This window comes from Limulus polyphemus, unplaced genomic scaffold (genome assembly GCF_000517525.1).
Source record: "Limulus polyphemus unplaced genomic scaffold, Limulus_polyphemus-2.1.2 Scaffold306, whole genome shotgun sequence".
NCBI classification, from domain to species: Eukaryota; Metazoa; Arthropoda; class Merostomata; order Xiphosura; family Limulidae; genus Limulus; species Limulus polyphemus.
In genome coordinates this window covers 466,998-479,562 of record NW_013665916.1, presented here as the reverse complement: position 1 = coordinate 479,562, position 12,565 = coordinate 466,998, and the positions used below count along the sequence as shown (strand labels likewise).

Genomic DNA, 12,565 nt, shown 5'->3' with positions numbered 1-12,565 from the left:
CACTGGATGCATCGCACCTCGAAGTTTAGCATCATAATGCCTCAAGCTTACCCCTGAGCCATCAAAAAGGCATTATTATATAGGAGAGAAGAGAGTTTGTGATTTCACTCCTAAACTGTAATACCGGAACTTAGATATTATACTAAATAATACGACAGTGGCTCAGTGTTAAGCATTATCATGCCCAGTTACATAACGATTATCAAAATATTATAAAGCATTTCTGCTAATTAACTAAACATTATTTATTTGTTTTTTTTTTTTTACTAGTTAGTAAGCATAAAACAATTTTGTAAGTATAAGGCGTTTAGACCTTTGTGATGAAGATGTGCAAAAATTAAGTTGTTGTAATGTAGTTTCCTACGAGCTTATTACTATATAGATGATCCATTATGTGTGTGCATATATATATATATATTAGCATCATGCCTACACTTGACTGGCTTGATTACCGCAATTTCTGGTATGGCAGCTGGAAACTGTCTGGCGTGTTTATGGATTATTTTATTTTACAATTTTTGCCACAAAAAGAGGATAACAAAGACCCTGAAATAAGTTACATTTCTCATTATTTTATAGACTTTTGGTTTTGAATTTATAAACACAAGTACTTAATCAGTTAGATGAGTCAATTATTATCTTCTACTAAGCAGGCAATACATTTAGCATCTAATACGGTCATTATTAATACCAAAATAAAGAACGAAAAGAAACGTTATCTAACATTGTCCTTTATACAGTTTTTCCCTTAAAAGGTACCCTTAGCTAGTTATACTAAAACCGATGCCTCGTTAATTAAACTTTATAAACTTTTACATTACTACACCAACGTTATTCCATTTGATATTTGTGAAGTATCTACTAATTAATTAATTAAAAAACACAATAACAGTAGCTTTAACAATAGGGAAATTCTGACTTTAATTATTATAAGGTTTGAATCGGATAATCACCAGGTAACGGTAAATGTGTTGCATATTTCTTCGATCTAGAAAACACAACACCTATTAATATGTTACGAAAGACAGACTTTTTGATATCACGAAAATGCTCTTGCAAATAAGTATTTGCTGTTGTAAGTAGTTTCATATGGATTTTAACACACTTAATATATATAAACCTACAAGTGATTGCATATAGTTGTATAGATATAATTAAGATGCTTATTCGGAATAATAACACATGTCGAAAAAAAGAAAGCTTCTTAGGTAGTTTTCTGAAATGTCTAAAATAGACGTTTGGAGTAGTAAAATACATTATACTAAAATATTTACAGGGTATCCGGAAATTATTAAAATTTGTTTCTGAATGTCTCTGGAACACTAGTAAGTAATTTTGTTAACATTATTTCTGCCCAACTAATATATCTTTTTGTTGAATTTTGCGCAAAGCTACTCGAGAAATATCTGTGCTAGCTGGCTCTAATTTAGAAGTGATAGAATATAAGGAAGGCAGTTAGTCAAAACCAACGTCCCTTCAACTCTTGGGCTGCACTTTACGAACTAAAAACGGGATTAACCATCAGAGTATAACGTTCCCATGTTTGTTGACGAGACTCAAACTCGTAGCCCGTAGATTGCGAGTCGAGTGCCTATCAATCATGTATGTACACGTATGTGTACTTTTAAGCTCAAACCCGAGTGATCTGTAAAGAAACATTTTTTATTTGTTGCTGCCAAACATTCATATTGTATGGTTGCTCAGTTTCATAAGAAGTAAATAATGTTGATATGTTTTATTAATGTATATAAATATATATTATATATAAAGCGTTTCTAGTGAATGTTTTTGTCTGAGCTGGTACCCACATTTTATCCATACACACAACGCTTTTTAACCAATTCTAGGTTTATGTCACGTAAATATTCCACAAGCTGCCGATAGGGGTAACTGAAATAATTCTACAGCCCGCCACAAATGTGCTGCACTGTATCTAACTTGAACCTAATTCATCTTACAGATAATGAATTTCTCTCTTCCTGAAAGAGATGGTAGTTAATTTAGTGCATATTTAGTTCATTTGTGTTCATAACTCATATTTCGCAAGCTGTAGACCAATCAACGCAATGGCATCATCTTCCACATTAATATTGATTGTATCGATGTGGATAGTATAAAAGCAATAATTTTGGCAACGGCGTTTGTTGCCGACTTGTTTCGGTGTTCTTGACTACAAGTCCAACAATAATTAAACTTTTGTATCAGAATCAATACTGAAGTGTAGTTATTAATGGAAGTAGATTTTATGACGCCTTAATACAATACTCTATCGTGTCATTTTATTGGCAACTTCATTTTTAAATAACTCGTAGATTGTCAGTTATATAAAACAGAAGATGTACCTAACACCTAAAGTTTAACAGAAGCACCAGTTAAAAATTATTAAATGTTTTATCATTTAAAAGGAACCAACACGACTAAAGTATCAAAGCACGAATAAAATAAAGTTAAATCACCATAAAGCAAAAGCAAAATTATGTATCTACTAACATGAAGTAGGTTAATGTTATTAGTTATAATGTTATAAAGTTAATGAAATTAGTTATAAAGTTAAGATAATGTTATAAGGTTAGTGTTATTAGTTATAATGTTATAAAGTTAATGAAATTAGTTATAAAGTTAAGATAATGTTATAAGGTTAGTGTTATTAGTTATAATGTTACTAAGTTAATGTTATAAGGTTAGTGTTATTAGTTATAATGTTACTAAGTTAATGTTATTAGTTATAATGTTACTAAGTTAATGTTATTAGTTATAATGTTACTAAGTTAATGTTATTAGTTATAATGCTATATGGTTAATGTTATTAGTTATAATGTTACTAAGTTAATGTTATTAGTTATAATGTTATGAGGTTAATGTTATTAGTTATAATGTTACTAAGTTAATGTTATTAGTTATAATAACATTATAACTAATAACATTAACCTCATAACACTAAGTTAATGTCATTAGTTATAATGTTATGAGGTTATTGTTATTAGTTATAATGTTATAAAGTTAATGAAATTAGTTATAAAGTTAAGATAATGTTATAAGGTTAATTTTATTAGTTATAATGTTACTAAGTTAATGTTATTAGTTATAATGTTATGAGATTAATGTTATTAGTTATAATGTTATGAGGTTAATGTTATTAGTTATAATGTTATGAGGTTAATGTTATTACAAAAGAGTACAACACGTCAAAAAAGCATCCAGCAGATGGTAAAACGACACAGTTCATAAAAAAAATCTCATAAACGACGTCAAGTTCTATTTATATTCTTATCCTTAATTGTTCATATGAAATGCCGGAAATAAGCAAATACTCTGTTCATTATACTTATAAACTGGCATTTCGAACTCTCATAAAAAAAAAGACAGTATAATTACATATGCGGTTATTAGACTCGAATAATGTATTTCATTCGGTAATAAATTTCAGATGCTCATACTAGTAAAAATAAATTTTAAATTCCTCAGACCTGTATACTTCAAAACTTCAGAAAACTTTTGAATCCTCGAGTGCAGATGTTTCAGTCTGAAAACATCTGTTCCTTCCTTAAGCATTTAAATCTGTTTCTCTTATTTTGTCATACTCAGATAAGCGTTACCTCTGTAGATGTGCATAAAATAGAAGTCACCTGAAAGCTTTTTGTCAGAAAGTTGAAAATGTCAAAACGCACTTTCCATGATACTCCAATGCCATCTTCTATAATAATTTATGGTTTGTTTAAAGTTAAGAACATAGCTACACAATGGTCTATCTGTGCTCTGCCCACCACGGGTATCGAACCCCGGTTTCTGGCGTTGTAAGTCCGCAGACATACCGCTGTGCCACTGGGGGGGGGGGCAGTAATTTATAGAACCTATACGTTCTCGTATCTGTCATAGTATCAGTGAGTTTACTGACAATAAACGATTTTCAAAAGCTGTTTATGATTTATGTAGCCGCGCTTTGAGAAATTTAAAAGTTCTTTTTCTATGGTTCTTTCAGTTTTTGTAACATATCTGATTCTATCACGCGAAATTATTAATGGAGCTAACAAAATCAAATACTTTTTCCTTTTTTTTTACACATAGATAAGTTTTGTACAAAAGGAATAGTATAGCTGATGTTCAAAAGATTCGAAAGATCTTTGAAGTCTGAAATTCATAAAACATTGCTTGTCATATATATCAGAACAAAGAATATCATATTACAAGAGACACTTCCAAACATCTTACTAAATACATACGATATCATATTCCAAGGGAGGAGACACTTCCAGATATTTTACTAGATACATACGATATCATATTCCAAGGGAGGAGACATTTCCAAACATCTTACTAAATACATACGATATCATATTCCAAGGGAAGAGACACTTCCAAACATCTTACTAAATACATACGATATCATATTCCAAGGGAGGAGACACTTCCAAGCATCTTACTAAATACATACGATATCATATTCCAAAGGAGGAGACACTTCCAAGTATATTTTTGCTTTATGGGTAAAGCTTGAGGCTGCGGTCGATCCGGCATCGGTTGGTTGTCTTGTCTGGAAATCGTGAGTGTTAAAGTCCAAAAATAGTTTTATGGAAAATCGTTAATATTGTGAAAAATAAATACTTGGATGTAGAAAAATTTGTGAACACTTTTGGGTTTTTCCTAGAAAATTGTGTGAAACAAATAATCTATGGAAGTCATAAACAAGTATCAGTCGATTTGTAACAAAGATGATTTAACTGTCTTCGCTGTTGCTAGGTTACTGTATAAGGACAAGTACCATAAAGTGTTATCTATTACAGGACCAACTTTAACAAAGAAGAAAATGGAATAAAAGCGGGATGATAATTATAGATATTATCATGAATATGTTTATGGAATTAATTAATAAAAAAGTAAAAAATCCAAGACGAAAGAGTAAAAATAACAAGGAAAATAATTTATAGTATCCTAATGATGACTGACTATCTTCAACTAAAAATATACGTGGTCATGCCAGTCCTTCTCTAGGCTATGACTAATATACAATTATAACTTTATCCGTGTAGTTAAATATTAGGATTCTACTATTTCAAACAACTCTAATAATCGGTGAATATGTAGTCCCGTTTTCCAATTACAGAATCCGTTTTAAGCAGTGAATATGACAGAAGAATACGAACCCATTTAATCCTTACTGAGCAGTGTTTTAATTAAACTATAATGTAGCTTGTTTAGTATTTTAAATTATGTAGTATGTAATATCAGTAACTACGAAAAGCTCTTGCATAGCGCCCTCTTTCGAAAAATGTGAACAGTAAGCTACGTATAAAGATTTATTTTGTAATACATACATATAATTTTAATGCCATAGTGGTACACTAGATACGTTCGAAATCGCTGTCTTATCTGGAAACAAAATTTAAATCGTTTATGGGGTAATTTAAGGAACCCTGCATTAGTTATAATATATAATAAATCATTGTTTCCTTTTAAAAATACTTTTATTGCATTTACAAGTATCATGGAGGGAAGCAAAATCAAGACAAGTACCAATTCTCCATCATAGAACACACAAAACGTTATAAAAATAGTGTAGTGCAAAGTTCAATATTACAATGCAAACAAATAAGAAATCCATTTTAATATTCGATTCACCACTGAATTATATCGCTTTCAGGGAATTCCGTCCTTCATCAGTAATCCTGGACAAAGTATTCTTCTTATAGTGGTGGAGCATGTATTATATGTAGGTTGTTTTAGTTGTCGTTTACTCACCACAGGATGTGAAGACGTGGTGGAGCATGTATTATATGTAGGTTGTTTTAGTTGTCATTTACTCACCACAGGATGTGAAGACGTGATGGAGCATGTATTATATGTAGGTTGTTTTAGTTGTCATTTACTCACCACAGGATGTGAAGACGTGGTGGAGCATGTATTATGTGTAGGTTGTTTTAGTTGTCATTTACTCACCACAGGATGTGAAGACGTGGTGGAGCATGTATTATATGTAGGTTGTTTTAGTTGTCATTTACTCACAACAGGATGTGAAGACGTGGTGGAGCATGTATTATATGTAGGTTGTTTTAGTTGTCATTTACTCACCACAGGATGTGAAGACGTGGTGGAACATGTATTATATGTGGGTTGTTTTAGTTGTCATTTACTCACCACAGGATTTGAAGACTATGTAGAATTGATGCTATTAATGTATTCTTCTGAATTATTCAACATACCAGCAGTTTAAAGTACAAGAAATAAATCTGAAGCCCCATCTATCATTCGACTCACCACTTGTCACCGGATAATATCACACGAAATACTTTGTACTTAACTGTGTTTTAAAATTATCATAAGCTTATCCGCTAACGTCGAATTGTAAATTACTTCCATATTTTTTATGCGTTTCAAAATCAAAATTGAGACTTCGAACGACTTGGGTAATCTTTTTTATATCATTTTCTGATAATTATATTTTTCAGAAATATAAAAATTCAATTTAGTAAATGATTATTAATTGGATATAAATAAACTAGAAGTAGTAACGACAGGACTAGTTGATATTTTTTATCTTCGAATTGTGAAAGGTTGATTGTATGAGATTGGGTAATGTAATATAAACTAACTTGAACCTGTGGTGGAAAAAGTTGGTCGGTTGTTTTTAAGCACAAAACTCCATAATAGGCTCTCTTTGCTCTGCCCAAAACAAGTATCGAAATCCGAGTTTTGCACTGAAAAAAAAGAAGCGAGTGGTATCAGAATTAGCAATAGATTGTTGTTGTTGTTTGCAGTTAAGCACAAAGCTACACAATGGGCTATTTGTGCTCTGCCTACCACGGGTATCGAAACCCGGTTTCTAGGGTTGTAAGTCCGCAGACATACCGTTGTACCACTGGGAGGCCTTAGCACTAGAACTATAGTTGTGGACAATCTTCATAATTTTAATTTACTTTTTATGTGAACTGTTGAAAAATGATATGTAATACTCTTCACACAAGGTCTATAAAATTTTTTTCATTAATTTCAATTTTTCCACCTGAACTTTGATAGTCTAAACTTTAAATTCGTTTTTCCTTGTTGCCTTGTTTAATTTACTTTGAATGGTTGAAAAGTTACAAGTAATAAGAGCCTCGGTTTGTCCCTATATCGTTATGTACAGTAATGGTTTTGTCTATTAATATAAGTTAACAAGAACAACGTAATATTTATCATTTACTTAATACGTTCGTAGCAGCGTAGCATCGGGCTCTTTTATATTCTTTTCAGAAAAAAAATGGAACATAAACCTGAGAACATTCATAGATGGTAGCCATTTTTTTAGAATATTTTTCAAAATGCTTAAAGAAAGGAATCAGAGTAATTAAGTGGGAAAATATAACAAAATTAACACTGATAATACAAAATATCCCACTATTGACTTAAACAGATGACACTTTGGCATGCGCCATCTATGTTGCACCTCTTAGTTTTTATCAAACATTACTTTGATTCTATTCATAGAGGACATGTCCTCACTGACTCGCATTTCAAAGTCTGCACTTCTGTAATATCTCAGTTTGATATGACATTCAAGTTTACTGTTCTAGACTGACATAAAAGTCAAGTCTGAAAAATGTGGATCGTGAATTCTGAAAAGTCTGTCGTGAATAATGGCATTCTTAACAAATATATGTGTTATGTGTAGTTTGTCGAAGAAAGTTTCTAATTCTTAGAAATCTCTAGTTGGTTTAAGTTTCCCTTATAAGTGTTAAATGACACTTTAGTTCTTTATGATGATACTGTAATTTTGAAGGTGAGAAATTCCTTTTTGTTTCATCAAGTTTATTGTTGATGTTACGCTACTCTAACATCCATTTTATAAAACGAGTTTTTGTTCTTCAATATTTCTTTCTAGAACTTCAACATCTTTCGGGAGCAGCCGCAACATACCAATGTGTCTTCTGGTATCATAGCAACCGCTTCATCTGTGTCCGCATCTCAGTCTACTAGATCAACCATGGCGTCCAGTTCTTCGTCGAATAAAAACAGCGTAGAGCACGTCCATGTGCGGTTATCTCTTCCTGACGTGCACGTGTCAGAAGAATCGGTCTCTCCATCCCAGTCAAGCTATTCCTTACCTACCGTCAGGAGGCGCTCTCCGGTTGTAAGCAGAGCTCGCTCTGTAGATGCACGTGCCCAGCCATACTTGCCACGTTTGTCCATTTCAGATCGATCTGATAGCCAGCAGTCAGAGACAACTAACGAACCTCGTACTCCCATGTCCCCATATCACAGTTCTTTCTCACCGGTAACACTATCACCGTTTCCGGATAACTGTTTGCGACCTTCATCCCCTACTCACGGCGGACGATCACGGTCTCTGTCTCCAGTGTCGCCGTTATTGTCCCCAGCTTATGTTCAGGGCACAGATTCACCTAACAACACTGGACCTGCGAGCCCAATAGGTACTACTCATTTAAGTGAATATTATGGTGTTATGCACGCGATTAGCAACTAACGGGTGTAAAAACATGATTCATTGCTTTTATCTTTAACTCAGACCGATATATATTGTAATTATATGTGCATTATGACTATTTCATCAGTTTAAATCAGGGGTGGGCAAAATACGGCTCGTCTAACATTTCTGTCCTGCCCGTCATGTTTCCCGGCAATTGTGGAAAGAACATAATGAGGTCTTTATACAACTGATATAACTTATAGACGAGGAAATTTAATTGATATAGCAGAAATGTACGGCCCGCGACGACTTACTAAAATTCGTGGGGTGGCCCTCCCTTCGAAAAAATAATTCCCACCTCTGGTTTAAACAGACGTGAACTAATATTTGTTTAAGGAATAACAACCAAGTTTGAAGGAAATAAAAGTGATTAAACCTTTTTTTTGATCAGGCTACCTCTAACTGGGATTTTTATTTGTTTGTCCCAGATTATTCATTCCGTTATATATAATCTCCAGCACACAATGAACTTATGATAAAATCAACTTATCAATAGGTATGTGGAAAAGTTATAATAAAACAAAAATAAGACATTTAAAAGTTTCCTAAGTAAAAAAAAAAAGTGAACAGTAACATTATATACCAACTGATTAACGCCCCTAACTGCTTCTTTCTCTGGCACCAAACAAGGCATTCTTATTTGAAAGTGTTATCCATACTTGCATGTATTGCTAAGTATTACACGCCACATTTATCGTGTGCAAAATTTCAACATAAGACTCTAAAGTGAATCGTTAGGTAATTTTGTTTTTATTCTAGGAATATAGTTTAAAAGAAGTAGGGCTAAAACGTTGATCATTTGTCGCTCGCATGTTTATTTGATTGGTTCAGAATTTTCGTGTAAAGCTACACAAAGGACTATCATCAACATTCACCAGCCACCTTTGGGTCACTCTTGTCTGACCAAAAATTAGTATTTAATCGATATACTTATAGCACACGCATAACCCCATAAGTACAGATCACATTTTTACGTCAACGAGTCGCAAACCTTGAAAATTCGAGGACTTTAACCACTAGGCCACGCTCTGACCCGTTCTCACTTGCATATCGATATAGCACACTAGAGCTCTATGTATAATTTAACACTTGAGTTGGCGTAAATCTAAACTAACTCAGACTGCAACATACATTTCCGCCTTACATCGTTATTATGTTAAAAATACTTTGCTTTAGAAACTAATAAAGGTGTGATTATGAAAGGTCATTTGCTTTCTTATTACCAGTGTAATCTTACAATATTAGTGGTAATCCAGTGTAATCTTACAATATTAATGGTAACCCATCTAACACTTGTCCTGTCATAATGTAGGAAATAGCAGGAAAATGATTTTACATTTTCAAAGTTTCTTGAAAGATGGGTAAACCCCCAGATGCTATCTCCAGAGAATGACCAAGGAACAAAGGCAGCTAGAAGGAAATCAATTTGACGACTTTTTTTGTTACGGGTTATGTGAAAATTGCACATACACACACACATAGAAAATAACCGATAAATTTCTAATGTAAAAAATGTGGTGAACGCATCATATGCTTATATACCACACTGGGGAGGTTTGAACACTCTGTTATTGCACTTGATCCATCACAGTGAAAATACCACGAAAGTGATAACCTAATAAAGGTATAACTTTCTGACTTATTTAGAAATAAGAAGTATTATTTCCATGGATATATTAACGTTACTGAGTTTAAGTGTACATCACGTGATTTATTTCACCTCCAGGAGCCATCCAACCTGACTTATATAAGAAGAAGGACACGGTTTTCTTTCAGTCCTCGGACAGCCAGGACAAAGATAAGTGTGGTCGACTCCATTTACGACTAAAGTACGATTTCAACCGATCGGACCTTGTCGTCCACGTTATTGAAGGTTGGTTCTAAGTATTACTAATCTGTACTTGTCGATGACGCCAAGTATTTTCTATGGCTGTGACGAAGTAGAGATTCTAATGCCATCTATTGATAAGAAAAATACTTACGACTTATATTTACAGATCTGCTACATGTAGTAACATCAACAAATTTACCCAACTTTGGATATTTTTTTCTCATTGTTCTCAAAGTTATAAAGCATATAGTTAATTCGGGAAAGGGTGAGTACTTGGTATTACAGGAAAAATTATCATAAGAAAAGTATGTTTTAATAAAAAAGTAAACTTATGTTTATTCTTTAAATTGCACACTTTATAAGTGTGTTAGAAGCATTGGATTGTTACAAATACTTTCTTGTAGCGTGAAAAGATACACATACGTTTTTACTCATTTTAGTATTTTAGTACGTAAGAAACAGTAATGTTTAATGTATTTAATTCAGTTATTTCTCATACACTTGGATAATAAATTAGGAATTATCCTTAGAATCACTGACAATTGACTTTAATTCATTTTTTCTAAACTGTATGTATGTATGTTTTTGAATTATGCAAAAGCTACACAATGGGCTATCTGTCCTCTGCCCACCACGGGTATCGAAACCCGGTTTCTAGCGTTGTAAGTCCGTAGACATACCGCTGTGCTACTGGAGGGCTTTTCTAAACTATTTATACACCAAATCACTTGTGTTTCCATGACTTTGGTGGATAAGGAATTTTTCATATTTGAGTCAAATATTTCAGTTAATCTCGATAATTCCCGTCTTTCGAATAAGCATCTTAATTCGCTAAATAACGTGTGAAACTACGAGATTTGACAAAATTTGGGGCTACATTGTTTCACGTCTACTTCAATGCATGATTAATTTGTGGTCATTATTTTCTAAACTGTTCGTAAAACTAGCTGCATAATAAACAAAATAGTAACAGACCATTTCACAGAAGAATGGTTTTTGGCTCTCGGCTTCGAAAAGTGAAAGAAATTTAAGCGGGATCCTTGATTTTTACAACAGAAAATTGAAAACGTATCTGACTTTGGCAAAGATAGAATAGATGCTCACAAGTCACTGAAACTATACAATTACTTTTAGGAAGAGTACGTGCTAAAAGTTTTCCAAAGGGTGACAGGTAGTGACAGAGAAAATTATTCTGTTCAGGTGGAGGTGATGGCATCCATGTCTCAGCGAACAAATAAACAAAATAATATTAAAAGAACACTTCATCGTGTACAGCAATTAGTGAAAAAAACCACAGTAAACGGAACAAATTGTCAGAAGTCTGATATCAGATAAACTAGTTTCGACACATTCGTGCGTCCTCTTCAGTCTCACGTTGTCTTCTGGACGCACGAATGCGTCGAAACTAGTTTCTCTGATATCAGACTCCTGGCAGTTTTTTTTCACTAAACAAACAAAACATTTGTTTGCCTTGACCACAGTCAAAATGTGATGGGTATGGTACTTGAATGTGTTGCAGATTATGTTGACTAGGCATCATACTAAATTTTGTTTTTATATCTCGATTGTTATCTGTTCATTATTTTGTTGAAGTAAATTTGTTGATTAAGATATTTTATAAATAATTATCTATGCCACGGTTTACCTGCCACTATAGAACCAGTCTTGCTTGACAAGAACATTCGTAGATTTCAATCCAACCAATACTTTGAGACAAACTACAATATTGAATTCACAACTGCTTGCTGACATACTGTATGTAAATAATTTGAAATGAGCACTAAGACACCAAACTACTTCCCAGCATTTTGTTAAATCTAAGCCATGTGAAGTATAAAACATAATCGAAACGAAAAGCAGGGAATCCTCATGAAATGGCCTGTTTATTGTATTATAAGTTTGGTCTACAATCAGGGTATGCAATGTTAACTATAAAATGCTTTCTAGTTAGTAGAAATTTAACTGTTTAAAACCAAATGGTTGTTTTAAATAAATAAAAGTAATGCAATGTAAAACTTGTACTGGTTAAATTGCACCATTTTTCAGCTGATTAACATTTAACTCCTACTTCAATAGCCATAAGATAGCTTCCAAGCTCAGTCAAACATTTAAGTCTTTTCCCCTTCTTATAGGTTATAAATGAGACACTTCTTTCTTATCCACTCTAGCCCCCACGTGGCACAGCGGTATGTCTGCGGACTTACAACGTTAAAAACCGGGTTTCGATACCTGTGGTGGGCAGAGCACAGATAGCCCATTGTGTAGCTTTGTGC

At 33.2% G+C, this 12,565-nt stretch overlaps 1 protein-coding gene across 2 annotated transcripts in view; it reads left to right on the top strand.

Moving 5' to 3' along the window:
• The window catches only part of LOC106457238 (synaptotagmin-5-like), a 36,806-nt gene that overhangs the window by 19,900 nt on the left and 4,341 nt on the right, over positions 1–12,565 (top strand). For both annotated transcript variants that reach the window (XM_013916633.2, XM_022383074.1), the window contains exons 2-3: positions 7,856–8,405; positions 10,188–10,334. In XM_013916633.2, the coding sequence (XP_013772087.2) occupies positions 7,856–8,405; positions 10,188–10,334 (697 nt within the window). The remainder of the gene's footprint in view (positions 1–7,855; positions 8,406–10,187; positions 10,335–12,565) is intronic.